The sequence below is a fragment of the Sorex araneus genome, chromosome 8 (assembly GCF_027595985.1).
Source record: "Sorex araneus isolate mSorAra2 chromosome 8, mSorAra2.pri, whole genome shotgun sequence".
In the NCBI taxonomy this organism is placed as follows: Eukaryota; Metazoa; Chordata; class Mammalia; order Eulipotyphla; family Soricidae; genus Sorex; species Sorex araneus.
The window spans coordinates 13,620,762-13,644,509 of record NC_073309.1 but is presented as its reverse complement, the minus strand read 5'-3'; the positions used below and the strand labels follow the sequence as shown (position 1 = coordinate 13,644,509).

The 23,748-nt window shown below is 52.2% G+C and overlaps 2 protein-coding genes across 3 annotated transcripts; one reads left to right on the top strand and one right to left on the bottom strand.

Annotated features, from left to right (window-relative positions):
- Positions 1 to 1,765: 1,765 nt before the first annotated feature.
- Positions 1,766 to 3,746, bottom strand: CIAO2B (cytosolic iron-sulfur assembly component 2B). Its single transcript, XM_004600614.2, has 5 exons — positions 3,563 to 3,746; positions 3,320 to 3,399; positions 2,955 to 3,080; positions 2,567 to 2,612; positions 1,766 to 1,975 (listed from the first exon to the last, which is right to left on the bottom strand). The coding sequence occupies exons 1-5, from the start codon at positions 3,711 to 3,713 to the stop codon at positions 1,878 to 1,880; spliced, it is 501 nt and encodes a 166-aa protein (XP_004600671.1). The 5' UTR covers positions 3,714 to 3,746; the 3' UTR covers positions 1,766 to 1,877.
- A 1,228-nt stretch (positions 3,747 to 4,974) lies between these two features.
- Positions 4,975 to 18,614, top strand: CES2 (carboxylesterase 2). Of its 2 annotated transcripts, XM_055145846.1 has the most exons (13): positions 4,975 to 5,089; positions 11,895 to 12,099; positions 12,487 to 12,625; positions 13,276 to 13,409; positions 13,506 to 13,764; positions 14,168 to 14,266; positions 14,431 to 14,571; positions 14,696 to 14,776; positions 14,968 to 15,112; positions 15,263 to 15,400; positions 16,022 to 16,094; positions 16,410 to 16,615; positions 18,346 to 18,614. In XM_055145846.1, the coding sequence occupies exons 1-12, from the start codon at positions 5,014 to 5,016 to the stop codon at positions 16,594 to 16,596; spliced, it is 1,677 nt and encodes a 558-aa protein (XP_055001821.1). In that variant the 5' UTR covers positions 4,975 to 5,013; the 3' UTR covers positions 16,597 to 16,615; positions 18,346 to 18,614. The 2 variants fall into 2 exon arrangements, with proteins under 2 accessions (XP_055001821.1, XP_004600978.1); XM_004600921.2 differs by having other exon boundaries at positions 16,410 to 18,614.
- Positions 18,615 to 23,748: the final 5,134 nt, after the last annotated feature.

Sequence of the window (23,748 nt, the reverse complement as noted above, 5' to 3'; positions counted from 1 at the left end):
CATACCCAGGGAAACTGAGCCAGGGGCTGGTAGCATATTACCTCTGGGCTTAACAAACACATGCAGAGTCTTGTTCTTGGGCGCAAAGGCCCTGTCCCCAGGAGCCGGGGGATAAATTGGGGGTGGCAACAGCGCCCCCTGCCAATTTAATTGGGGCAAGTACCTACCAAGCTACTAAGGTTCCTCTTGACTTCCTAGCTGGAGGTCTTAGGAGTGATTTAAATTCCTCACCAATAGAAACAACGAAGGGCAGTGGCCACCTGGCTGGCTGGAGGGCCTACCAATTAGATTGTTTATAGTAGTCCTTGTTGTCACACACACCCTCAGAACTGGTCAATGTTGTCAGCTGGCCTTTGAGAACAGATTTACCAAGTTTTTCAGCTCCCTGCTGGGGCCTCTGGAGCTTTCTGCCTGCTATGGCATCTGAGTCTCAGATAAGGTGGACAGGCAAAGCTTCATATCCCTGGTAGTCTCAGAACAAGAAACTGAAGCAGGAAATGTGATCATCAGCTGCCTAACTGGCCAATTCACGGCAGAAGCCCCATAGCCTCAAGTGATCAAGCAACTGTGCTCTGGACACAGGGCCGAGGGAGGCAGAAGCCCCACACCTGAACAATTGTGGCGACAAACTCCTCTGAGAATGCTGATGGAGATGGTGCCTCAGGTTCCTTTCATCACTGAAATCTGTCAGTCCCCTGAGTAGGAGCCCAGACTAAACCTCCAGAGAGCGGGACAAACTGCCATCCACCACTGGGAGATGCTCATGGATGCATACAACTCTCCTGGGCAAGGTTCATAGTCCCAAATTCAAACCTGAATCCAATCCATTTCTGCTTTACGGACCTGAGAGACGGCTCGGGGGTTAAGGCCTTTGCCTTGCGTGTAGCCCACCCTGGTTCAATCCCCAGCACCGTATAATGTTCCCTGAGCAACTCCAGAAGTGACCCATGAGCAGAGTCAGGAGTAACCCCTGAACACTTTCAGGTGTAGCCCTCCCCACTTCAAAAAAACAACTTCAGCTTTACACAGGCTGTACATCTCTCCAGATAAACTCAAGTCAGTGTTTCAACTGGAAATATAGCTCCAAGGACTGAGAACATACTTTGTACTCAAGTTCAATCCCTGGCATCACTCCAGACAGATGGGAGTCGCAAAACTGATGGCATTTTTGGGTAACTACAGAGGACGAGGGGCTTTGCCTTACATGTGCCCAAGCCAGATTCAATCCCTAGTACTGCACAGGACCTGAGCATGGACAGGTGTGGTCCAAAACCAAATGAAAAAAAGACCAGAGTGAAGTACTTTCTAAGTGGAGGCCAGACTGCCGCAGTTCCCTGTCAAATATACCATGCACACTCCTAGTTACGGCTACTGCTGTAGCATGTTAACTGCTCCATCTAGACGGTGGGCATGTTCATGCTTTTTTTTAAGACTACAAATTTCTAATCAAATCCTCATGGGAAATTTATTTTTAAATGTGGCCTGGGGATAGTACAGGGACTTACCTGTCTTGCAGGTCACCAACTCCAGTTTGATCCCCTTAGCCCCACCAGAAGTGATTTCTGAGTACAGAGCTAGGAGTAAGCCTTGAGCACCACTGGGTATGTACCAATACCCTCCCCCAAATCCAAAAAGATTTTTTTTTCTAAAAATAAATTTTTTTAATGAACTCACCAATCCCACCTGTACAGCCAGTAATTACTGCTTCCCCACCAACCTGAAAAAAACCCCACCAATAGGAAAGATTCCACAGAACACTAGGGAATGAATATAAATTAAGGGTTTATTACAAAATGCAAAATGTTATTTTTTCAATGTCAGTGATCCAAGAGAGTCAGAGCATGTGCCCTGGTGGTGCCGAGGACAAAAAGCCAGGCTCAGGAGCGGGAGGACAGACACTGGTTCACAACTTCCAGCAGATGGGTGTTCTCCAGGGCAGCTGCAACCCGCTCCTTATCGGCGAGCTGCTTGTTCACTGCATGGAAAAGGAGGGGAGAAGAGAATTAAAGACTGGCTTGCCAGACTGCTAGCACGCTCACCTCTGCACACATGTGGACATGCATGCACAGCTGTCATCTTTCCAACACTCAATGAGGCAGCCTCAAGCACCTGAACCCACATCTATTCCCCTCTCCTGGCCACCCCACCAGGCTCCTCGAGTCCACTTCCTGTAATATGAGGCCTGGGGTAGCCTGGGTATTCAGGAGAGGGATAGGGTACATGAGATGGGGCAACATCTCCCAGATACTGCCGAAAAGCCAATACCAAGAAAGTTCAAACAAACAAACAAACAAAAAGATCTAAGGCTGGCATGAGAGAGTTTAGAAGAGGCTAAGGAGGGGCTGTGAGCCAATGTCATACATGAACCTGGCCTGAAGCCTGAAGGCAGGAACGCTATTGGGGGAAAACTCATTCCTGAATTGAAGAACTCGTGGAAAGCACAGGCAACTTGAGTCAGGCTGGCGCCTCCCCAGGAATCACTCACCCAGTGCCCCTCCCAGCTTGCCCCAAAAACCACACAGTTCAGGGGCCCAGGGCCATGGTCCCGGCACCAGGCCACACTTACCTGCGTGCTCCGAAGCATGGGTCCCTGGGGTGATATGCACATCCATCTGGGGGAAGAGACGCAGGGCCTGAGCACCCCCACACACACACCTGTCTCCCCGCTTCTCCCATTTGCCCTCCTCCCCACCCTCAGCATATCCTTCTTCCTAATCACGTCTCTAGACTCGGCCCCTTCCGATACACCCCGGCTCCCCTATATATCCAACGCCTACCCAGAAACCTGCCTGTTGTCCCCTGCCCAAACTCCTCCCAGCTCCTCACTACTCTTCTGCACTGCCCAGCTGGGGCCTTTACTCTTGCTGTCCCTTCCAGCCCTAAAGCCTTATTCAAACTTCCAACGTAACCCCGGAGACTCACTCTTGCCCCACGGGGCCGCAATTTCAACGCACCTTGAAGCGCTGGGGAAGGGATCGCAGGAGCTTGACTTTGATGGACAGGCCAATCAGGGTGGCCATGCTGCAGTGCGGGATGGTGGGGGTGAAGGCCACGGCCACGGTGCTCTCTGGGTCACTCACCTGGTCGCAGGGTGGGATGACAAGAGTCAGGGCTATCACGGCGCAGAGAGCCCCTGTTCTTGGTGGCTCCAAACAAGTCCTCTGGCCGCGTATGGGGCGTCAGTGTCCTCGTCCATAAAATGAGCACATACCCCCGCTCCCAAAGACTCGGCCGAGGAGCTGGGCTCCGGGCGACCACGACCCCTTTCGGTCTTTCTGACTCCGGAACTTGTCACCCCGCTCGGATGCCGGGGACTCACCTGAACTCGGACTTGCTCCACGACGTTCAGTTCTTCCAGTGTCAGTGGATGTTCTGGGTCGTTGATGGAGCGAATCAGATGTGGCAAGTGAAGGAAAAGGGACTCTGTACCATGGCCCGCTCACGCCCCTCGGTCGGGAACGCCCGGCCTCGAGACTGTTCCACCGACTCCGGGGAGGGGGGGGCTTCACTCCACTCCCCTCCCGGCCCTTCGGTCCCGCCCGCGCCCGGCAGCGGCGGATATCGAAAATCTCCCGCGCGTCGATGCTGTCCGGGACCTGCTCGTCCTCCTCGCCCGCCGTCACCGGCCGTTCCCCGGAGCGCTCGTAGATCAGGGGGTTGGCGTTCTCCAGGAGGCCGCCCCCCATCCCGCCGCCGCCGCCGCCTCCCACCATCGCAGAAGCGCTGCCGGCCGCTGGGGGCGGGCACTTCCGCTCCTGGCAGGACACTTCCGGGGAAGGGAAAGGGGTGGGGCGTGGCGACGGGGTCGTGCGAGGGACACGCGGGGCCGCGCCAAGTCGGCTGGGGCGCGCGCGGGAGCCGGGGCTGGGAGAGCCCGCGGCCCGGTGCGGCGGGGGACCAGGATAGCGGGGCACTAAGCATGGCTCCGAAATTTGAATCGAGGGTATCCGGCTACCTCGGGCAGCTGCTTCTGCGGCAGTGGATGCTCGGGTGGCCCCTGTCCTGACGCTGTCCACCGCCAGTGTGAGCTCCCGGGGCTGTGCTGTGCTTCGGAGGGACTCTGGGACGCTTGCCGGGTCCCAAGCGCAGCCCAGTAGACGCTCCTTTCAGATGTTCATCAGATGGACAGACGGCCACGAACCGTTGGAATTCGTTCTTGGGAGAAAAAGTCACCGGGGTGGGAGTATCTTTCAAATGAGTTTTCCAGGAGCCAGAGAGATAGTTCAGCTGTCTCGAGAGCATGCTTTGCACGCAGAATGCCCGGACTCAGTCCTGTACAGTCACAAATGACACCCACCACCCTCCGCAAGCAGAAAGCATAGTCAGGAGTGACCCCCCAGCACTTAATAAGGAGTGGCACCTGAGCACTGCCAGGTATGAACCCAAAGTCAGTAATAGTAAGTGCTCCCGCCTTGTGTGTATTTCCCAAAGAATGTGGGGGGAGTGTCGATGGAGACCCCCTTGCTGGGACTAGAGGGTGAAGAGTCTGGAAAACAGACCCAGGACACAGTTCTGAGGCCCTTCCAGGCTAGAGTCACCTCCCGCTGCCTCTGGAGTTCATGAAGGTCCCTTCACCTCATGAAAGCCCTTCCAGTCTCATCTGCAAGAACCCTACTTGTGCAACTCCTCCAGGAAGTTTTCCGTAGTTCCTCAATCATAGTTTGTGCCTCTTTTGCTCCCAAACACAGAAGAGGCCTGTGTCTGTCCAGTGACTACAAGAGGGGAACAGAGGGTTTTACTTCTGTAGAGGGGCCTGCAGAAGGACCCTTCTGAGGAAGGTTCAGTGTGTGTGAGGAGGGAGGGTGGGAGAGGGCTCTTGGCAGACTGGAAGTGAGTCTAATGTGTCACTGACCCGAGTGGCGAGTTTCTGATAAACCCACTCTTCATTGCCCAGCCCCACTTGTCCCGCCTCCTCCCCACCCAGTTCAAACTCCAGGCACTGCCAGCTCCAGCTTCTTGGTGCAAAGCATCGCGCCCAAACTCCTGCTCAGAGAAACACATCTGTGAGCTTCCATGTGGCCCGACAACCTGTCTGCGCGCTTAGTCACCGTGGTCTATGGGATCCTGCTTCTCCTTGTCCAGGCCCAGGGTGAGACTCCCCAGCTGGTGAGGGTAGCGGAGACGAGGGATGTACTGGTCGGAGTGTGAAGGCGGCAGGGATGTGGACGTAAGTGTCTGCTCTCTGGGCTTTGCGGGCTGTCTGAGGTCATCCAGTGACCTAGGATTGTTCAGGTGATGGACCTTTTTTTTGGGGGGGGTGCTTTTGGGTCACACCCGGCAATGCACAGAGGTTACTCCTGGCTCTGCACTCAGGAATTACCCCTGGCAGTACTCGGGGGACCATATGGGATGCTGGGAATCAAGTCTGGGTCAGCCATGTGCAAGGTAAATGTCCTACCCGCTGTGCTATTGCTCCAGCCCCAGGTGATGGACTTTTACCATGTTACAAAACAAAATTTAACTGAAAAACTTGAAAGGATCAACTGTTCTTCTGCAACTTGTTGGGAACAGGGCAGCCTTCCAGCCAGCGCCACAAGAAATCTGAAGTGCTGTACAAAACGCAAGACTTGGGGTTGGAGATGTAATACAGTTGATAGGACCATTGCCGTGCATGTGGAGGACCCGGGTTTGGTCCCCAGCAACACATGTGGTCCCCTAAGCTCACCAGGAGTGATCCCTAACAGCAGAGCCAGTAGTAAGCCTCAGTACCACCTCATGGGCAATCAGTGCTCACCAAAAGTAAAAACAAAAAACAACTCAAAAGGTCTGGGGCCTAGAACGGATGACTGGTTGAGGAAACTTTGGTACATCTATACAATGGAATACTATGCAGCTGTTAGAAAAAAGGAGGTCAAGAATTTTGTAGTCAAGTGGATGGGCATGAAAAGTTTCATGCTGAGTGAAATGAGTCAGAAAGAGAGAGACAGACATAGAAAGATTGCACTCATCTATGGTATATAGAATAACAGAGTGGGAGACTAACACCCAAGAACTGTAGAAATAAGTACCAGGAGGTTGACTCCATGGCTTCGAGGCTGGCCTCACGTTCCGGGGAAAGGTCAACTCAGAGAAGCGATCACCAACTACATTGTAGTCGAAGGCCATGTGGGGGAAGGGAGTTGCGGGCTGAATGAGGGCTAGAGACTGAGCACAACGGCCACTCAACACCTTTATTGCAAACCACAACAGCTAATTAGAGAGAGAAAACAGAAGGGAATGCCTTGCCACAGTGGCAGGGTGGGGTGGGGGGGAGATGGGATTGGGGAGGGTGGGAGGGACACTGGGTTTACGGGTGGTGGAGAATGGGCACTGGTGGAGGGATGGGTTCCCAAACTTGGTATGAGGGAAGTATGAGCACAAAAGTGTATAAATCTGTAACTGTACCCTCACGGTGATTCTCTAATTAAAAATAAATAAATTTAATAAAAAAAAAAAAAAAAAAGGTCTGGGGCCAGAGAGGAAGAGAGTGGGTCATTTCAGGCCAGGCCCTCTTTGGTTTGGGGTATAGGTGGGAGAGGCCTACTCAGCAGATTACCTGAACCTGAAATTCCAGATTGATTGGTCTGGGAAAGGCTGAATCATGTTGGGAGTTAAACTGGAAACACATTGGGTGTTAAATTTGGGGGTTAGGGGCTGGAATGATAGCACAGGGGGTAGGGCGTTTGCCTTGTATGCGGCCGACCCGGGTTCCATTCCCAGCATCCCATATGGTCCCCTGTGTACCGCCAGGGTTAATTCCTGAGTGCAGAGCCAGGAATAACCCCTGTGCATTGCCAGGTGTGACCCAAAAAGAAAAAAAATAAATAAATTTGGGGTTTTGTTGCCCCAGCTTAGCACAAATGTCTCTATTCAGGGCCTGTTTTTCCTTAAGCACCCTCCCAGGGTTTGTGGTGATAACAATAATACCCACCTTTGATATTTGGATTAGAGTATTATACCCAGAGCTAAAGGAGTGCTGAAATACCCATTGAGCCCTTCCTACCCCCCTCAGCCCTCACCTCCCAGGAGCCCTGAACAAATTTACTGGCCCTATCAAAATTCGACTGTGAAAGACTCCCCCACCCCTCCACCCACCCCATACTCCTCCCTGCTGAATCCTGACAAACAGCAAGAGTCTGATGACCTCTCCGTAACCCATGCACACACCCCCAGGAGGCAGGTCTTGGTCTCCTGGGCAAAGGTGATGGGCTTTTGTGCCAGCTCAGGATGAGTGTCCAGGACCTTTTAAGCTATGCAGGCACCGTGACTGGGGCATCTGGAATTCTTTTTTTTATTTTTTTGGTCTGGGGGTTGAGGGTCATATCCAGTGGTGCTCAGGGTTTACTCCTGTTTCTGCACTCAGGAATCATTCCTAGTGGTGATCAGGGCACCATATACGGTTCCAGGGGTCAAACCTGGTCAGCCAGGTGCAAAGCAAATGCCCTATTCACGATACTATCATTCCAGTTCAGGCATCTGGAATTCCAGAAATCACCTGCCCCATGTGTGACCACTGTCCCCGGGTTCCAAGTGGCCTGGGCCAAAAGTCATGGGCAACCATACCTCCCCCATGGGCCACCCCACCGGAATTCCACCCCTCCCCTGCCACCATCCACCTTGGAAGGTCACAGGATTCTCAGTCTGTGAAGTCTCCCTGCTGCCGTTTCTGATAACTCTTCTGTTTGGGACTGAATCCAGCTTCAGAAAGGGAGAGCTGAGAAGCCTTCAGAGGGCATGGGGATGGGACTGACCAGCTCCTGAGCCCCCATCCCCGGCTCCTCCCCGAGCACCAGACAGGCAAAACAGACACCTGCTGCATGGAAGGAGGTGGCCTTCACCCCCACGCTCACAGGCTCCACTGCCTGAGCCCCAGCTCTTCAACTTCTGGGCACAGGCTAACACCCCCACTCTCCTCCAGGGCAGAGTTTCCTCAGTCAGGGAGGCAGTATCCTTGGTCAAGCTGGTGTCTGCTCCAGGATGCCTTTGCAGGTATCCTTTGAGCAATGTGGCAACCAACACAGGCCTCAGAGGCCACGAACCTCTCAGCCTGTTGAACCCAGCTGATCTGAGAGGGGCTGGAAAGATGGAATGGTGGGTTTGCCTTGCAGGTGGCTGACAACCCAAGTTCAATCCCCTGCACCCTATATGATTTCAGGAGCACCACCAGGAATTATTCCTGAGTGCAGAACTAGGTATGGCAAAAAAAAAAGAACCCTATGCCCCCCAAAATGAAAAAAACTCGCCTAAATATCTGATCTGCTGAGAGCTAGGGATTGGTTTGCCTCCCAAGGTCTGAGTTTTCTTTCTGTTAATTTGCTATTTTCTTCTCCTGATAATTCTTTTGTTTATATAGTTCTTATTTCAGTCTGTTCTTATTCCAACTCTGCCAGATTCTGCCAAGGCATAACCTGACCCTGTAGGACGGGGAGTTGTCAGGGGGGAAGGTCCATGGAGATAACCCCAGCAGGGGAACCCAAACCTGGCTGGGTGCCTCCCTGAACCTTGTGGCACACCCAGTTGCCAAGGGCACCCTGTCCCTGTTGGTGGCGGAGAGAAGAGTATAAATAACCCCATGTGCCCGTGATCCACCTCTAATAGTTACCAAGACCCAGGCCACCTGCTTTTATCTAAATGACCGTGTCTGACTTCTACCACGACTTTAAGTAAATCCCAGCGATGAGATTGTCTGCCAACTGTTCACCATGTCCTGCTAAAAGGAACATACACATACGCCAGTACCATCATGTCTCACTCTCATCAGCTACTAAGTCAAATGCTCTTTTTTCATGTTATCTTTTTCCAATCTCTACAGAACCCACTCTTTTGTTGTGGTTTGTTTGTTTTTGGTCAAACTCAGCAGTACTCAGGGCTTACTTACTCCTGGCTCTGCATTCAGGGGTCTCTCGGGGGACCGTATGGGGTGCCAGGAATTGAACCCAGGTCATGAACCCAGGTCAGTAGCATGCAAGGTAAGTGCCCTACCCACTGTATTATTGCTCTGATCCCTAAACTGACTTTATCCCCCAACAAATTGCATCACTTTACCTTTGGCTGGAGCGATAGCACAGCGGGTAGGGCGTTTGCCTTACATGCAGCCAACCTGGGTTCAATTCCTCCGACCCTCTCAGAGAGCCTGGCAAGCTACCAAGAGTATCCCGCCCACACGGCAGAGCCTGATAAGCTACCCGTGGCATATTCGATATGCCAAAAACAGGAACAAGTCTCACAATGGAGACATTACTGGTGCCTGCTCGAGCAAATCGATGAACAATGGGACAACAGTGCTACCTTAGGTTTATGCTACTATAAAATGTCAGGAGTATGAATATAAGCCCCATCATCCCTAAGTTCTAGTGCCATCTATTTCAAATTAGCCCCTTGTGCCTAGGGACAGAACTCAAAGGACTATACTGTTTTGCATGCAGGAGGATTAGGTTTGATCTCTGAATCTGCATGTACCTCAGGCTTTGCTGGGAACTCTGTTGCCCCCTCACTTATGCATCTAGGGGAGAGTAACCCCTGAGCACTACTGTATGTGGCCCCAAAACAAAATATACCCCTTACCCATTCCTCCCATCCCTCCTAACTTTACTCCCTGGTAATGACCATATATTTCATATTCTTTTAGAAATGATTTACAGGGCATTTGTGTGTGTGTTGGGAGGTTAAGATTAAACCCAGGGTCTCATATGCAAAGCATGTGCTCCACCAATGAGCAATATCCCTGGCCCACAATTCTGCTCCTGCCTCGTGGGAGCTGGCTCACGAGCCCGGGAAAGGTCACTCTCAACTCAGAGGCTTATTTGTTTGTTGCTCCTATGCCCAGGCTGGGCCCTTTTTTAAATTTTGGCTTTTGGGTCATGCACAGCAGTGTTTGGGGCTGACTCCAGTTCTGTGCCCTAGTGACTCCCAATAGTTCTCAGAAAATAATGCTGGATATCAAACCCAGAGTTCCTGCAAAATGTGCCCTGAGCCCTTGGAGACTTCTCCCCAGCCCCCTGTTCAGTATTCAAATAAGGCCCATGCTTGAGAATTGGTACCTGTGTTTCTTTTCATTCTTTTTTTTTCTTTATTTTTATTTTTATTTTTTTAATTTATTTTTTAGTTGAGTCACCATGAGAACAGTTACAGAGCTCTTAGGATCAAGTCTCAGTCACACTACGCTCAAACACCCATCCCTTCACCAGTACACATGTTTCACCACCAAAAATCCCAGCATACCCCCCTCTTACTCCCCTTCTGCCTGTATGGCAGATGATTTTCACTTTACTCTTTTCTTACTTTGATTACATTCAATTTTCGACAGAAAACTCACTATCATTATTTGGAGTTTTTTTCCTCCAACAGTCAGACCTGTCACAATGGCATCATTAGATTTTATGTTTTCTATTATTGGTAACAAAGAGCATATGATGTTGCATGGTCGAGAAAGTGGCCGCCCAGTTTTGGAATTCTGGTATTAAGTCTAGAGGTATTTCTGCCAGCAGCCACTGCATTCTGAGATTGGCTTCTGTGGCGCTGGGATCATGACTGTTCAGGAGCGGAGGAGCTGTTCATGGGCAACCACTCAGGGTCTCATTTGGGTAGGAGGCAGGGCCGGTTCTACCTCCCCCATCACAAGATTCCCCATGCATCCCATCCCATCACTGCAAACTCCTACCTCTCTCTCTGTCCAATTGGTTCTGAACAGTGGCGGTCGCCATACTGTCCAGGGGGGGGAAAGGCCAAGGGACAGAAACCCTTCCCCTCCTGGGGCTGCATGGGGCTGTAGCTTAGTTCAGAGTCCAGGAGTATATCTGCCAGCAGCCACTGCGTTCTGAGATTGATTTCTGTGCCTCTGGGATAATGGACGCTCAGGGTTGGCGGAGCCATTCCTGAGCATATTTTTTGTATATCAGGAAAGATTTGGAGATGTCCCAGTTCCACATACCAGAGCCATGTTAGTAGAAGCTCAGTGTCACCGGGGCTCCATCTGGAGAAGGCATGCTGGCTGTACCTTCTCCGTCTGGCACCCCAGTGTTATTGGCCCGGTCTGGGGTTCTTTTCATTCTGATGGAGGAATCTCCCAGTCAGAGCTCAGGTGGCACAGGAGCCCCTCCTGACATTCTCTGCATGTGTCTCAACCCCAGGGCTATCTCTCCGCCATGTGTTTCTTTATGACAGCTTGAAATATAATGCATATTGCAAATCATTCACCCCTTTAAGGAATACAATCCAGTGGCTTTAGTATGGTCTCAGAGTTCACCAAATCAGTTTCACTTTCCCCAACCTCAGTAGATGGGTTGTTCAGCCTCTGGTATGCCAGTTCTGAATGTTTCGTATAAATGGGATCATTCTAGTATGTGGTCCGAAACAACTGGTTTATTTCACTTACTATACTTTTGGGTTTTGTGGGGTTTATTTGTTTGTTTGTTTGTTTGTTTTATGGGCCACACCCTGTGATGCTCAGGGGTTACTCCTGGCTCTGCACTCAGCAGTTCCTCCTGGTGAGATTTGGGGACCATCTCTGGTGCTGGGGATTCAACCCAGGTCAACTACATGCAGAACAGGACCCTGCCCTCTGCAGTATATCGGCTGATTATCCTGTTTTCACTCTTGCCCTGAAGGATCTTTCCTACAGCATTGCTGGCCATCCAGAGAATGAGCGCTGCAGGGACAGAACCTAAGTCTGTGCTGTCCCCACACTTCTATTACTGCCTCATGGGACTCGGCTCTCAGGCCCCTCCGGTTCATTTGCCTGAAGCTCTTGGAGCCCGAATGAGTTGGTGACAGTGGGCAGGGGACCAAGTGAGAGGTGGGAGGTACAACCACACGTTTGGAGAGCAGGTTGTGGGGGTTAACTGAGGCCGGAGACAGGTGCCATCACCACTGCTCCAGGAGGACCCGGGCCCTAATGCCCTCTTCACTGTCCACAGGCCAGGATTCTGCCAGCCCCATCAGGACCACACGCCTGGGCCAGGTTCGGGGGAGCCTGGTGCACTTGAAGGGCACCAATGCGAGCGTCCACACCTTCCTCGGCCTTCCCTTTGCCAAGCCGCCCCTAGGGCCATTGCGATTTGCACCCCCTGAGCCCCCTGAAGCTTGGAGTGGTATCAAGGATGGAACCGCCCACCCAAACTTGTAAGCAAGAGCTCTGTAGACCCTGGAGTGGTGGGTGCTCTGAACGCTGGGCAAGTCTGGGCATGGGGTGAGGGGCACCCCCACCCTTCTCCACAAGATGAGTTTCATTCATTCAGGCAGCCGATGTCTTTGACTTTCGTGTCTGTCCCTGGCCCGTTGGGGTACCAGGACACAGAGGCAAGTGTCAATATATGTGAGCATAGTGGGTTCTCATGGAGACCCCCTCAGACCCTCCCCAGCTTGAGGACCTCCTGGAAGATTCCATCTCAGCTTAGTGAAGAAGGATTCCAGGGAAGGTCATGTCTGAGCGGGGAATTGAGGAGGGGGCACTCAGAGGACCGGAAATCCCAGACCTGACTGCCTGTCACGGCCATGGCCACCCACCAGCTGTCTGCAGAACATGCCTGTGATGACTGGAATACCTCAAAAAATTACCATGAGCCTGCAACCCGCCTCCATGTCTGAAGACTGTTTGTACCTCAACATCTACGCTCCTTCCCATGCCCGCGAGGGCTCTAGTTTGCCGGTGAGTGCTGGGTCCCCATACATGGTACAGGCTAGAACAGGCCCACGGCCAAGGACAAGATGTGCTGCAGGTGGACCCTATAGAGAGTGCCCCTTGTAACCAGAGTGGGGAGATGCCCCCAGAGCTCTGAGCCTGGCTGCTTCAGAAGTTAGAAATAGACCCTCAAATGGACACCCCCAACTTATGCCCAAGAAATTACATCTATGGATCGTCTCTTGGGCCCATGAGAATGGAAGTACACCAGAGATGAAGTTTCACCTCCCAGAAGATTCTGGGAGAAATCAGCCACCAGCTTTGGTACCTGGGGCAGGTGCCAACATAGGAGAGGTTTAATTTTACAGTTAGGACTTGGGCCCAGAGCGACAGTACAGAGGGTAGGGCACTTGCCTTGCATGCGACTGGCCAAGTTCAATCCCTGCACCCCATATGGTCCTCCAAGCACTGACAGGAGTGACCCCTGAGCACAGAGGCAGGGGCAAGCCCCGAGCACATCTGGGTGTAACCCAAAACCCCCAAATAATTTTAAAATATAAAAATAGACCCTGAACATCTCCAGGCCCTGTCATAAAGACACCCCCTGTTTCATCAATGTTCTGTGGGATGAAACAGCTTCAGGCCGGGTGGGAACACTGTTTGCCTCGGTTTCCCAGGTGATGGTATGGATCCACGGCGGGGGACTGGTGATGGGCATGGCCTCCATGTATGACGGCTCAGTGCTGGCAGCCTTCGAGGATGTGGTGGTGGTGATAATCCAGTATCGCCTGGGCATTCTGGGCTTCTTCAGGTGATCAGCAGGGTGGGGGGTTTGGGCGGGGGCAGGCGTCACGGGCAAAATCAACCCGGCACCCCCTGTGACCCCCCACTCCTTGCTACCTCTCAGCACTGGCGACAGACACGCCTCCGGAAACTGGGGCTATCTGGACCAAGTAGCTGCTCTGCGCTGGGTCCAGCAGAATATTGCCAGCTTTGGGGGCGACCCAGGCCGCGTCACCATTTTCGGCACGTCCTCAGGTGGCACAAGTGTGTCCTCACTCGTAGTGTCACCCATGTCCAAAGGACTCTTCCACGGGGCTATCATGGAGAGTGGTGTCGCCCTGATGCCCGGCCTCATCACCAGCTCATCAGAGGTGGTGTCCAAGGTGAATGCCCCACGGGAGGGTCCCCCCCAGCGAGCCTCCCTCTGTCTCTTAAACCTCCAAGACCGCCCTGCCCCAGAGCCCGAGAACCCACAGCTTATGATGAGTACAGCTGATGGAGAGGGGAGGGGGGGCTCAGGTGAGAACCCCAGACGTCTGCCTTCACAGAGGCACCCTGTGTTCTGTGTCCTGCAGTGCTGTCTCCCTGGGGTCCACACCTCAGCGAGGACTGGCTGGGCAGCGGCATGCCCCCTCTGGTTGAGACCCCTAAGCAGTGGAGAAGTCAGAAGCATTTTAGACCCACAGGAATCCTGGCACACACCTGGACCCAGCAGGGGCTGGCTTGCAAATCCCCTTCCTTGGTCACAGGCACAGGCTGACCCACCCCTGCTCGGCCTCTTTGCAGATGGTGGCCGAAGGTTCTGGCTGTGGCCAGGGGGACTCCGAGGCCCTGGTGAAGTGTCTGCGAGGCAAGAGCAAGGAAGAAATACTGGTCATCAATAAGGTCAGGCTGAGCCCACGCGATGCGGGCCACACAACCCCGAGGCTTGGGGCTTGGTCTCTCGCGGGGGGAAGCTGAAAGCAGGTCAGGTCTGCCAGGCGTGCGGCCTCCTGGGAGGGTGTGAGAGGTCAGGCATGAGTCTCACCTGACCTTGTGTGTCCGCTCAGCCCTTTAAGATGATCCCCGGCGTGGTGGACGGCACCTTCCTGCCCAGGCACCCGCAGGAGCTGCTGCTTTCAGCCGACTTCCAGCCTGTTCCCAGCATCATCGGTGTCAACAATGACGAGTACGGCTGGCACCTCCCCAGGGTGAGGCCTTCCCAGCACCCTGGACTGGAGCCCATAGGTTGGCGGGGGGCATGCAGGGATCTAAAGTTCCAAGCCTATCTCCACCCCAACTCCGGACACACCTCAAACCCAACCCACCCCCAAGGTCATGCGGAAATCTGACACTGAAAAGAAAATCGACAGAAAGACGATAAAGAAGATATTGCAGGAAGTCTTCGCCAAGATGGTGAGGCTCCGGGGTCCTCCCCAGTGGGCAGGGTAAGCCCCTCCCCTGTCCACCAACCCCCGCCCAAAAGCTGGAGTATGTGTGTTGGTGTAGGGGTCCCCTTTGCATGTTCCTTCCAGGGCCCATCACCCCACCTTGCCCCTGTTGCTTCCCCGCCCTGCAGCTGCTGATGCCGACTCTACCCCCTGTAGGAATTGCCTCCTGAGCTCAGTGACCTGATGATGGAGGAGTACATGGGGGACAGCGAGGACCCCGAGATCCTCCAAGCCCAGTTCCAAGAGTTGATGGAAGACTTCATCTTCGTGATCCCTGGACTCCAAGTAGCCAATTTCCAGCGTGAGTTCATGGGTCACTAAGACCCAACTGGCAGGGTCACCTCCGGGCTGCCGGGGTCCCATCCTCACATCTACATGCCTCTTGTGTGAGGCAGGAAGTTTCCAGGGGAAGGGCTGCCATGCCACAGCCTGCTCCCTCACTGCCCTCCAGGTTCCCGGGCTCCTGTCTATTTCTACGAGTTTCAGCACCGGCCCAGCTATATCAAGGACAAAAAGCCACCTCATGTCAAGGCGGACCATGGTGATGAAGTTGTCTTTGTCTTTGGAATCTTCACCTGGATCCACGACAGTGAGTCTTCCTGGCAGATCCCAGGAGGGCATGAGTGAGGACCCTCGCAGTGCAGATGAGGATTCTGGGACTCAGAGAGAGGACGGGCTCAGGTCTCTACCTAGAAAGGCTGAGCTCAACAAATGGGCCCCGTGCTCCCTCCACCTAGCTCCCACAACTGGTTGGGAAGGGGCATGCTTCAAGGCAGTAACTGTGTTTCTCAAATGGCTTTGGAGAGTCAGAAGGAAGAAGGGGAATGGGAGAGATACATAGGACCTAGGTTAAGGCTCTTGCTTTGAACGCTGCCAAACCTGGCTTAATCCCCAGTACTGTACATGGTCCCCTGAGCATCACTAGGGGCCACTTCTGAGCAGAGAGAGCCAGGAATCATGCCTGAATCTGGCCCAACTTTTGGTCACAATGAGGTCATTAGGGGCCTCTGGCTAGAAATGAGCCTAGTGTTGGGGGAGTGGTGGGTGGGGATGGTATGTGGCCAGGACAGGGGAGTCGATGCTATCCAGCCTCAGAGGAGCCAGAGAAGAGCCCCTGCTGAAGGTATTTTGGGATGGGGCCTGAGTGTGAGGGGCCTGCACCGATGGGGGCTGGCGCTAAGTGATCCTCTGTTCTCTTTGCTCTGTCTAGTTGAATTCACGGAGGAGGAACTGCTGCTGAGCAGGATGATGATGAAGTACTGGGCCAACTTTGCTCGAAGTGGGTAAGATGTCACACTGGAGCCCTGTCGGTGCTCCAAGACCCGTGTGGACAGAGGGGAGCTGCATGATAAGTCCCCGCAGTGCTTGGGCTGCCATCTCATATGGGGGCAAAACAGCCCCTGCTGACGCAGACCTTCTCACTGGAGTTGCTGCTCTGTGTGGAAACTTGCCCCCTGGCGCCCCAAGACCCCTGGCTCCCCAAGGTCCTCTGGCCAGGCTGGTTGCCTTGCCCAACTGCAGTGGGGTACTCAGGTCTGGGCTGCCCCCAGCTCAGAATGACTCTCACACACTTGCCTGGGTGGGGTGTTTGTCTGCAGGAACCCCAACAGTGAGGACCTGCTTCACTGGCCCAAGTTGGATCATGAGGAGCAGTACCTGCAGCTGAGCCTGCAGCCGGCACTGGGCCAGGCCCTGAAGGCACCCCAGCTCCAATTCTGGACCAAGACGCTGCCGCAGAAGATCAGGGAGTTCACAGAGGCCCAGGAGAGGCGCAAAGAGCTGTAGCGCCCTGTGTCCAGGCCAGGTGCGGGGCTGGAGTATAGATCGGGGGCTGCCCATGTGACAACACGCCTCCCTGGGTGCCCCCTTGAAGCCGACGCTAGAAAAGCTCCAATGGACTTGCTTAGCATCCAACTGCATCCTTCCTCAAGTCCGACCTCTCCCCAAAACTCCTCATTCTCCTGTTAGCCCCCGGCCTTCCTGTCTTGAAGGAAAGTGCCATGGGGTTGCTGCCCAGGCCTGGCTCTTAGCAAACCCCCATGCTCTCATATCTGAAAGTGTCTGGCCACGTCCCCAGCCCCCATCCTCCGCCCCTACCTGCAGTATCATCTCTCATTGATATTTTTTTGAAGAAGAGGAAGGACTGGACCATACCCATTTTGATCAGGGACTGTGTGATCCAGAGGTGCTTGGGGGACTATCTGTGGTGCCAGATCAGAAGGGGGTTGGCACTACATGTTATGAGGGCATGGCCCACTGTGAATCTCTCAGCCCTATCATTGTTTAAACCACCCACCCACTCACTCACTTATCAGTGTCCTTTAAAGGAACTGACCTTTTGTTAAGAAGCAGAACAGACCTTGGCCCTGGGCCTGGGAGCCTGGGTCAGTGCCTGGGAAGTGATCAAAACAACCTGCCACTTCCTGTCACCTGCCTCCTAGATTTGCCTTAATCCTAAGGGGCGCAGTGGAACCCAAACTTCACCACATCTGGAGCATTAGGGCAGATCCAGGAATTTCTCTGAGCCACTGTGGGCCCTGAATTTCAAGGGCTTCTGCACCCAAAAAGGTCTTCACTCATCATTGGGCCACCTTTTCTCCAGTGCCCCCTCTCCTGAGTTGTCCCCAACTCACCCTGGAGGTTCCCATGATTCCCTTTTTTACTTGCCTTCATGGTTTTCCCTTAACTTTTCTGGTCCTCCCCACTCCACTTTATCTTCCCCCAAATAAATCTCTCCTCTACGTTATCACCACATGCAGAGGTATCAGATTGTGCTCACTCAGCCTTGGGATGCCATTGGAAGCATCCCTCATCTCAAAGGAATATCCTCACCTCATAGACTCGGGACGTCCCCTCTGATCCTGCCCTTGGTCCCATCTGGAAGCTAGATTTCCGGATAAAACCCCATTTTCTTTTCCTTTGCTAATCTTAAAAGCCCCACCTGAAGCTCTTAAAAGTCTCATCCAAAGGGACCAGAGTGATGGCACAGGGGAAAGGGTGCTAGCCCAACGGGAAGGGCGCTTGCTCTGCAAGCAGTCAACCGGGGTTTTATTACTGGCATCCCCCATCGTCCCCTAACCCACCAGCGGTAATTCCTGAGTGCAGAGCCAGGAGTAATCCGTGAGCACCGCCTGGTGTGGCCCCAAACGCAAATAAAAAAGCCTCACCTGAAGAGGTGCCGGCATAGCCCACTCTGGCCACCAGATGGCAGACAAAGACATCCATAAGCCTGAGCCAGCTGGGGTGACAGGGACATTCCTTTCCAGAACACTGGTAATATTCACCTGGTTCCCCGGGTAAAGTTCTGGGGACCCGTGTCCTTATGGCTCCGGCCCATCTCAGGCTTTCCAGTCATCACATCACACCTGTGGCCCCTTCACAAGATTCAGCTTCCCTGAATACGGAGGGGCTGAGTAATTCTTTTTCTGAAAAGGGGAGGCAGACCAGATCCCTTCAGAAATCTCTGTCCTATGGGAACATCATTGAGCCGCTGAAGAAAGGAGCTTGTTGGTGACGCCGGGCCTCTTTTCTCAGCACACAGTCAAGACGAATGAAAACACAGGCCTGGGCCGGGGAGAGACATGGAGGCTGGAGCACCTGCTTTAATGCAGGAACTTCAGGTTCAATGCCAGAAGGTGCCCCAGCATCACCAAGAGCAACCCCTGAGGTTCCAGCTACCAGGTAGTACCTCCCCCTCAAAAAAGTCAACAGAAGTCTACTCAGAAACAGCTGTCTTTAGCCTATCATTTCCAAGAATTAAAAAGTATTTGGTGGTGGAAAATGTGCACTGGTGAAGGGATGGGTGTTGGATGATTGTATGATTGAAGCTCAAACATGAAAGCTTTGTGACTGTATCTCACGGTGAATAAAAAAAGGGGTGGGGGTAAATAATAATAAAAAAATAAAATGAAATTAACATTTGGAATAAAATAAAAAAGGTAATATGGAGTTCATGCGCAATTCAATCAACTTAATCAATAGCTGAATAAATAGCAGTACTCCTACATTATTTAAAAAATTTTTTTAATCAAAAGGTAGAAGTAACTCAAATACCCATGAATTATTTGACTAAGCAAACTGTGGTATAGTTATACAATGAAGAATGTTTTCAGTTTTTATTTTATTTTTTCAAATCAAAGTAACACTGCATTCATCAGAACATTTTATAAGTTTCAGGTATGCCTCGTAAAACACCAAAATATAGGGTAATAGAGATAGTACATTGCTTTGCATGAGGCTTTGCATGAGGTTTGGGTTCGATTGTCATCACTCCCTGTGTTTCCCTAGCACCCCAGGAGTGATCCCTGAACACAGCACCAGGAGTAAGTCTGGACACTTCCAGATATGGCCCAACACACCCCCCAAATTAAAATATATATATATTCAGTCATTTAAAAGTACAAAGTATTGATATTGATACTTAAGTGTGGTTTGGATGACTATTAAAAACATTATGCTTGAGATAGTGGAGGAATGAAGGCCATGCCTTGCATGCAGCCAACCCCGCTGTGATTCCTAACACCACATGGTCCCCCAGCATCACTGTGTGCAGCCTTGCATCTCCAGACATCACTGGGGTTGGGGGGGGGGAAATCCAAGGGCCTGAACAGCACCACATCCTGAGGCATGAGCATTGAACCACTGCCTGGATCACAGGGAATCATAGGAAGGGCCATCTGGGCACTGCTTGGGAGGTAGCCCACAAAACAGGGCAAATTTTTAAAAAATAAAACCTAGGTGAAAGAAAGCAGACCCCAAATCACATACTGTATCAGTACTTATTTTGGCAGGAAAAGTGTTGGGGCCATATTCTGCATTGCTGAGGGGCTATTCCCAGCTCTGTGCTCAGGACTGACCCTTGGTAGTACTCAAGGGACCATATGCGGTGCTGGGGATGCAAGCCAATCGGCAGGCTCACGATAAGCACCTTCTCCCTTGTACTATCTTTCCGGTTCTCTGTGTGATTACTTTTATTAAGACCTTCAGGATGAGTAAACCCATAAAAGCAGAAAGTAGTTCAGAGATAATAAATGACCAGAAGATGGAGGGGGCAGAGGGGAGGTGGGGAATATTTACTTAAGAGATACAGGGTGTTTTGTTGAGGGTAACGTAATAACTTTGTAACTCGAGAGCTGACCATTACACAATATTGTGCAAACACTAAATGCCACAATGGCTAATTGTACATTAAATGAGTTTCACCTCAATTTAAAAATACATAAAGAACATCAATTTCAGTTCCTTCTACTCTGCATCAGTTTCATCTACCCTGGCAGGCAGGACTGAGCACCAATACCCACTCCAATCCTATTGACTGATGGTGAATGGCATCTGGGTTCCAGCTACAAGCCCTCGAGGTTGGTGATGCAGATATCTGGCAATCACTGGCTCAGGAGATCTGGATTCAGAGCTCAGGGCTCTGGAACTCCAAAGTCCATGCCACTCCCCCTGCCCAGGCATGATGGATCACTGCCGGGGTACCAGCATGAGCCAAAGGACTGGCCACCAGCCAGGTGGGCAACCCACTGAGGTTTTCATAACTTGACTAATACTTTACAGATGGGATATGGCCACAGGCAGGAAGCTTATTCTACCTCTGCCACTGTCACTGCCGGTTATGAGTGATGAGCTTGGGTACAGCAGTGGGACCTGGGCCAGGCTCCAGGTCTGGGCAGACTGTCTGGTCCTGGGGTTCCTCTGCAGGGTCAGAGAGGTGACAATGGGACACACAGGCTTCGCACTCAGGAAGCCTCATATAACCTTCCAGCACCTTGAGGTCTCCAATGGACAATCAGAATCTCTTGAGCATAGACCGGAGTATAAAAGTCCAAGAAGAAAGAAGATCAGAAAACACATTTCTGGGGCTGGAGCAATAGTACAGCAGGGAGGGCGCTTGTCTTGCATGCATCCATCCCCAAGACCCCATATGGGCCCCAGAGCACCGCCGGGAGTGATTCCTGAGTTGAGAGCCAGGAGTAACCCTGGAGCATCTCCTGGTTTGGCACAAAAACAAACAAGTTTAAAAAGACCTACATGAGACTAACACCCAAGAATAGTAGAAATAAGTACCAGGAGGTTGACTCCATGGCTTGGAAGCTGGCCTCACATGCTGGGGAGAGGGCAACTCAGATAGAGAAGGGAACACCAAGTAAAATGTGGTTTGAGGCCACTCGGGGGAAGGGTGATTTGTGCTGAATGTAGACTAGAGATGGAACACAATGGCCACTCAACACCTTTATTGCAAACCCCAGCACCTAATTAGAGAGAGAGAACAAAAGGGAATACCCTGCCACTATGGCAGGGTGGGGTGGAGGGAGATGGCATTGGGGGGGTGGGAGGGATGCTGGGTTTATTTGTGGTGGAGAATGGGCACTGGTGAAGGGAAGGGTTCTCAAACTTTGTATGAGGGAAACATGAGCACAAAAATGTATAAATCTGTAACTGTACCCTCATGGTGATTCACTAATTAAAAAATAAATAAATTATTAAAAAATTTTAAAAATAGGGGCTGGAGCAATAGCACAGCGGGTAGGGCGTTTGCCTTGCACGCGGCCGACCCGGGTTCGATTCCCAGCATCCCATATGGTCCCCTGAGCACCACCAGGGGTAATTCCTGAGTGCAGAGCCAGGAGTAACCCCTGTGCATCGCCGGGTGTGACCCAAAAAGCAAAAAAAAAAATTAAAAAATAAATAAAAAGACCTATATTCCTACAGGGCATCAGAGGGGGAGATGTTGAGGCAGTGGGAGGCCTCAGAATTGGGGAAGGAGGGAGGACAGCCCAGGGAGGAGAGGCCCAATGCTCAGGCCAGAGTTTCTGCACACTGTGTGTGTCCAGAATGCCTCTGACTGGCCATGGAACTGTCCCAATGTCTTGGTTTTTCTCTTGATCTGTTTCCCTGGGTTTGGGTATATGGGCGCCACCTGGTGGTGCTCAGAGGCTACTCCCAGCACAGTGCTTAGAATACACTGCAATATGCAGTGCTCCTGGAACCCTCAATGCCAGGGACCAAATCTTGGCCTCTGACATGTGAAGCCTTTTGAATCTTGCTTCGAATTTAATCAGCCCTTTGAATCATGCTCAGCTCCTGTGTTTCAAGGGGCCTTGGGATTTGTTTTACCTAGTGAGGCACAGATGCAGGAATGATCTTTGTGAGAGAAGTTTACTCACACCCCCTCGCAAAGTAGGAGGCTGGCCCCAGGGGGCAGGGCAGGCCAAAAGGCAGGGTCCCTCCCACCCCCAGTCAGTGTGGAACAGGAGCAGCAGGCAGAGCAGGATACGCGGGTTTCATGCTTTCAGGCCCTTCCCTGGGCTCTGAAGACGGGGCTGTCCCAAGTGTCTGCTATCTGGCCCTGGGTGATAGGTGCAGGAGGGTTAGTGGCTGGAAGGCATGAGCTCTCACGCCCAGCCCGGCAAGGTGATTGTTGGGGACACCCTGGCGACTGGTGGATTTGCACTTGATGGGTACAGTATTATTTACTTTAAACACTTGCTAGCCAGGGAGACACACAGGGACCCTCCAAGACAGCAAGGCGCTGGGTATGGAAACATCAGAACAGAGATCAAAAGGGCCAGTTATTGTCCTGTGTGTGGCAGCAGAGCCATCTGAGGTTCAGAAAAGGTGAGCAAGTTACCCACTGCTGGCCAGCAGGTCTGTGAGTCCCGGAGGCCCTGCTTCCTGCACTTCAGGGCCTGGTGTGTCCTGCAGGACAGTTGAGGGTGGTGGGAAAGAGAAAGTTCCTGAGGCTGGTTCAGTCTCAGCGGGAAGATGGAGGAGCTTGTATTCTGTATCTGCTCGCAGCCACTCGGCTCCTGGGCATCCCTCCTGTCTGGCATCACTGGCTTGGGTGCTACTCAGTCCCACCCAAGACAGCCTAGGAGGGCTTAGGTGTAGCCATGGATGACTGGGAAGAGGCTGACGTGGTCACAGCCCAAGGTGAGACCCTCATGGGGGCTGAGGGTAGGGGACCTAAGTTTAAATGAAGGTCTTCGAAGCAAGTAAAGACCAACTATGGATTAACACACACACACACACACACACACACACACACACACACACACACTGCCTTTATCTAGGTAGAAGATATTGGGAAGAGTCCCAAATCTCCCTGGGGGGAGTTCAGTCAAAGCCAGATGATGCCATAGGCTGAGCCTCTGGACATGGCTCAGCTCCTGACTGGCACCAGGGACCTGACAGCAAAGGTGGCTCAGCATGTTCTGGCAGGTAGCTGAGTGCCCATCAATCCCAAACATGTGTGGGCAGTGCCAGTCTTGTCAGTATGTACCAGGGAGTGCCAAGTTTGCCAGGTAGGGCCAGGCTCACCAACATTTCCAGGATGTGCTGATATGGATCAGCTGGCGCCAACCTATGCCAGAAGCTGCCAGTATTTCCCACCTGTGTCAGGCAACATCTATATGTGCCCACTGAGTCAACTTGTACCAGACTAGGCCAGTGTATTCCCACCTTGCCAACATGTGCAAGATGTGACAGTCTATGGCCACATGTGCCAGTCTGTGTTAGTATGTGCTTGATGTGCCTACCTTGCCATCTATGCCAGTTGTGCCAAACTGTGCCTGTTTGTGTCTGTCAGACAATACGAGAATGTGCCAGCCAGTTCCAACTTTATCAGGTGGTATACATCTGTGCAAGGCTATGCCATCCTTGCTATGGCGGTGCCAGATTGTACCAAACTGTACCATATTGTGTCAAAGTGTGCCAGCCTTTCCCGGCAATGTCAGTCTGTGCCAATCTTTGCCAGTGTTCTGAGCTGTGTCAGGTGATATCCATCTATACAAAATGGTACCAGACTTGTGCCAACCTGTATCAGAAAATGTCAGGGATATCCACCAATCCCAAATATGTGCAAAGCAGTGCCAGTCTGTACCCGTTTTACCAACTTATGCTCAATGGTGCCAGCTGTGCTCAGTTGGTACCAGT